The following is a 4,298-nucleotide window of genomic DNA, read 5'->3' as shown; positions in this document are numbered from 1 at the left end:
CCCTATTAAACTATACTCATTATACCACCACACAATAATAATAGTAATAATAGTTCAGTACACTCTACTACATGTACTTATAATTAAAAACCTTACTGTAAATGTGCCACAGTTATTTAAAAGCCTATTATTAATTTGTAGTCCCTATCACACTACACCACAGACGCACTAGACTATACAACACTAGTCTATATTATATGACATTATATTTAGAGTAAACATGACCCAGTAGCCAAAAGCTAAATAGTCTCTGTAAGTATGTCATCATACACTAAAGACTACTAAACAATACGTATATTACATTTTACTACACCACACTACTGGCCACAATAATACACTATACACTTATTTATTGAGAAATATTACTGTAAATAAATGTGCAGCAGTTGCAATTATAATCTACAACAGTCTAGTATAGTAAACTAGTCTATTCTGTACTATATTATACTATGTGTATGTGTATATTATATCTGAGTGCTATCATTGCTTACTAAAGTCTACTAAACTATAACTATTATACGTCAAGGGTTCACGAACTAGTCAATCAAAGATCAAACTAGGATCATTATAATTCACAATCTAAATGGCCCCAGTTTGAAAACCACTGTTCTACATTACACTATTTAACACTCTATATAAACTATAAATATATATATTGATTTATTTGAAAAACTTATGTCAAAAGTTGCTGGATGGATAAACTCTTACACTGTACTATAGTTCTCAGAGGAAACATAACCTGGCTATGTTTCTACACAGTCGTACAATAAACTAATATACTTTATTAAACTGTCTATAACATTTATATCGTCTATAACAACATACAACACCTTAATACTGTATGCTACAGCCCACTATACTCTACTGTACTACATTATATATATATTCCATTCCATTATATATATATACATATATATGGAAAAGAATTACTGTAAAGAAGTGAAGTTTATCAGAAGCCTTTTACATCTAGACCTACAGGGGTTCCCAACCTAGGGGTAGGGACCCCCACTATGGGTCACTGAAGCTCCATGTGGGGGTCACGAGGCCTTCTTGATTTTAAGGCGTGTTAGAAAACTTGAAAAATATACACCGTAGGTTCTATATCTCAGCATTTGACTCACTTAAAGTGGAGAAAAGTAAAAGTAAATTGTCTAATAAAACAAGAAAACACTGAATTTGTCCCCCAAAAAAGTCTGTATGATTGTTAATAAAATATAAAACACTTCAAATACAGAGAGAATAGTATGAAAAGTTACTGAGTTTACTGTACAGTTTAATATAATAAGTCAATATGTCACTTAGGTCCCTTAAGGAAAAAGGTTGGTCTACACTTTACTGGTTTCCCAGAGTAAACATGACCCCCCTTGTAGACCCCAAAAAGTGGTCTCTGTAAACCTGTATGTGCATGCTCCTTTTATGAGAGCCTACATTAAGTCTAATTAATGTCTAGATTCGCCCCCAAAAATAACCCCCAAGTGTAAACAGTAACAGGACAGCAGGCCCACTGAGTCTAAAACGTCCATCTTCATCATTTGTCATTGACAGCCGCCGGGGGTATATAGTGTTCACCAGCCGAGCCAACAGATGTGGCAAAACAGGCCTCGCCAGAGTAGAGTGACATAATTATCTGTAAAAGGCCAGCACCGTTTGTATTTCTAATAATAATAAATAAATAAAAACAGCTTCCTAGTCCAACAACAACAACCCAGAGAGAGAAAGAGAAGGAGAGAGGGGACACAACCTACCGAGCAGCAGCAGCCGATGCGTCTGTTTATACTCCCGTTTGAGCTCCTTCAGCGCCCTGTCAATATTCTTACTGACTTTCTTCGCCTCCTTCTCGGCCTCCTTCTCCTCCACCAGCAATTTGTCCCAGTTTTTCTGCTTTTGGGTGCTTGCCTTTTGAAGCAGCGGTAAGCGTCGGCCGCGGTCCTTCCCTGTCCCCTTCCCGCTGCCTCCTCCACCTCCACCGCCGCCACCACCACCACCTCCGCCGCCACCGTTTTGTATGAGCACACCGTCGGTACCGGTGTCTCCACGGCGGTGCTCCCCGGCCGGGAGCCTGGCAGGGTCCCCGGGGCGCACCGGGCCGCCGCCGCCGCCGCGTAGCGACGAGCTCTCCCCGCATCCCCCGGTGTCCTCCTGGCGAGCTCCCCCGGCGCGGGTCGGCACGGCGGCGTCCGGAGGCTGGTCCGAGTCCGAGGTAGCGTTGGAGATAGACCCGCTCAGGTCCCCGAAGAGCCGGGGACGCAAACTGTAGCACAGCCCCATGTTGAAACCAATATTTGTCTGTGAATGTGATTTTTCATAAATTAAAATATCCCAAAAAAATCGCAGTTGCGCCACCAGCCCTAACGAGCCATCGTTACATTGGAGCTCCAGCGGTGCGTTTTAAGTCCGAATAAGAGCCGAAAAATGTGAATGAATTATGCTCCGACATTTGCTATATGTCATTTTGCATTTTCCCCAGTCAGCCTTCGCTTCGTAGTTTAGTGGATCACCTGATCCTTTAGTGGACACTGCGGGTCCATCTTACCGTAAGTAACCAAAAGCACAACCTCGGGAAGAAAAGCCTCCCATCCGCTGCGCAGACAGTCCACAATCCCTCTGCACAGCTGTTAGGTGCAATGCACGGCACGTCATGTTACTACAGTATGGCCATTTCGAGAATGCTGGTCATGATTTTCATTCCTCACATTTCATGCCTGCATGTCTCTAAAGACACCTACTGGCTCTGTAGATACTGAACCTGCTTCTTTATCATCTGAGGAAAATCTGACTCATGGCTGTTTTGTTATAGTTTTTTGTCTGTGAGTGTTTTTTTTTTGTCCTTCTTATATAAAATGACAAGCGAGTTGGAAAATAAAAGATGATGTTTTAAAACTTCTAATGCAGATTATTGGGGTTGTTTTAGGCTTTTTAATGTGAGCTGCACTGAGATCTAGCTTTATTTGCATATATGCTATATAATGTGATTATGTCAGTTTAATATAATTTATTTATCAGCTATTTGATTTTAATTATAGTCTATTTTATTAATGTGAGGTTTTCTAAAAGTCCCATAAAGCCAGTGTCATTTATTAATTATGTGAATATATAAGACGTGTTTTGAACCCTTCAAACAGTCCAAAAGTCCCTGTAAATATATGTGGATGTCTTCAAATTGGGGTCCTAGGGTTGGTTCTCAAGGACTCCCCTGGAAAATAAGATAAAATAATTTACTATTTTGTTTTTAGTTTAATTTAAATGTAATAAAACTCACCACAATACAGCCTAAAATACAATATTTTGACTTTAACAGTCTCCTAACTCACACTGATTGTTGTTTTTCTGCTGAATTTAATGTTTTTTTAAATTTATTTACTGATCAGGGTCCTCTGTGACACGTGTAATCACTTATAAAGGTAAGAAAAAGTTGGGTTTACCTGAGTTTATAAGAGGCCGAAGTCACAATCAGCTGCAGGGTGGACAATGAACCACTAGATGGAGCACTTGTAACACACATGACCTACAGCTCAGGCCAGTTCATACATTGTCAGTACAGGCAAAGCTCAAACTAACTTTAACAACAATACCAACTGGCCCTCAGAAACCCTGGGGCCCCTAAAAACCCTAAATTCATTGCATGTTATTTGAGTTTTGGTAACGCACTGCTAAAGTACAACATCAACTATAACCTATAAATCTGAGGCCCTGTGTTACAGAGGGGCCCTGTGTCAAACACCTTTATGGCATTATTTTTGTTTATATTGTGCTGTCTATGTTTGTGGGAGGGGCCAATACTTCACTGTTAATACAGTGTGTTACAGCCACACCCGTAATGTGATCATATGGAGGTCTATATGTCTTTATATGTGCCTAAATACTATATCTGTGCCTCTCTCTCTCTCATATATATATATATATATATATATATACAGCTTATATATCAGAATCAGAAATACTTTATTGATCCCTTTGTTTGTTACAGTTGTTCTACTCACACACGTTTAATAGTAGTTGTTATGGTTATTAATTTAATTATAAATCAGAATTTCAAATAGTGTATTTTTTGAGACTAAATCAATAAATTATTGGCCAAGTTAACATGTTTATTTTTAAAATGTTTCAATGTCGCAATGTTGTGTTTTTTTTAAATTCCTTTAGTCTTTCGCTCTGATGTCATCGGAATGTTGTCATCCAAAGATCAAAGCAATAGAATGTTGCTTTGATACAAAGGCGAACATTCTGTCAGAAAATATAGATATAGGATCCAAATCAACCTGGTTCAGTTCACATTCTTCAGGACACTTTCACAAGGA

General features: G+C 39.0%; 1 protein-coding gene across 1 annotated transcript in view; it reads right to left on the bottom strand.

Moving 5' to 3' along the window:
• Nucleotides 1-2,510, bottom strand: part of LOC118335242 (guanine nucleotide-binding protein G(olf) subunit alpha-like) — a gene marked incomplete in the record, with an annotated part of 39,327 nt that extends 36,817 nt beyond the window's left edge. Inside the window, 1 exon segment of the mRNA XM_035671480.1 lies at nucleotides 1,746-2,510. Coding sequence (XP_035527373.1) covers nucleotides 1,746-2,268 — 523 coding nt within the window.
• Between the last annotated feature and the right edge of the window lie 1,788 nt (nucleotides 2,511-4,298).

This window comes from Morone saxatilis, unplaced genomic scaffold (assembly GCF_004916995.1).
Source record: "Morone saxatilis isolate NCDOM2014 unplaced genomic scaffold, NCSU_SB_2.0 Contig23, whole genome shotgun sequence".
Classification (NCBI taxonomy): Eukaryota; Metazoa; Chordata; class Actinopteri; family Moronidae; genus Morone; species Morone saxatilis.
This window is presented reverse-complemented; position numbering and strand designations above follow the sequence as displayed.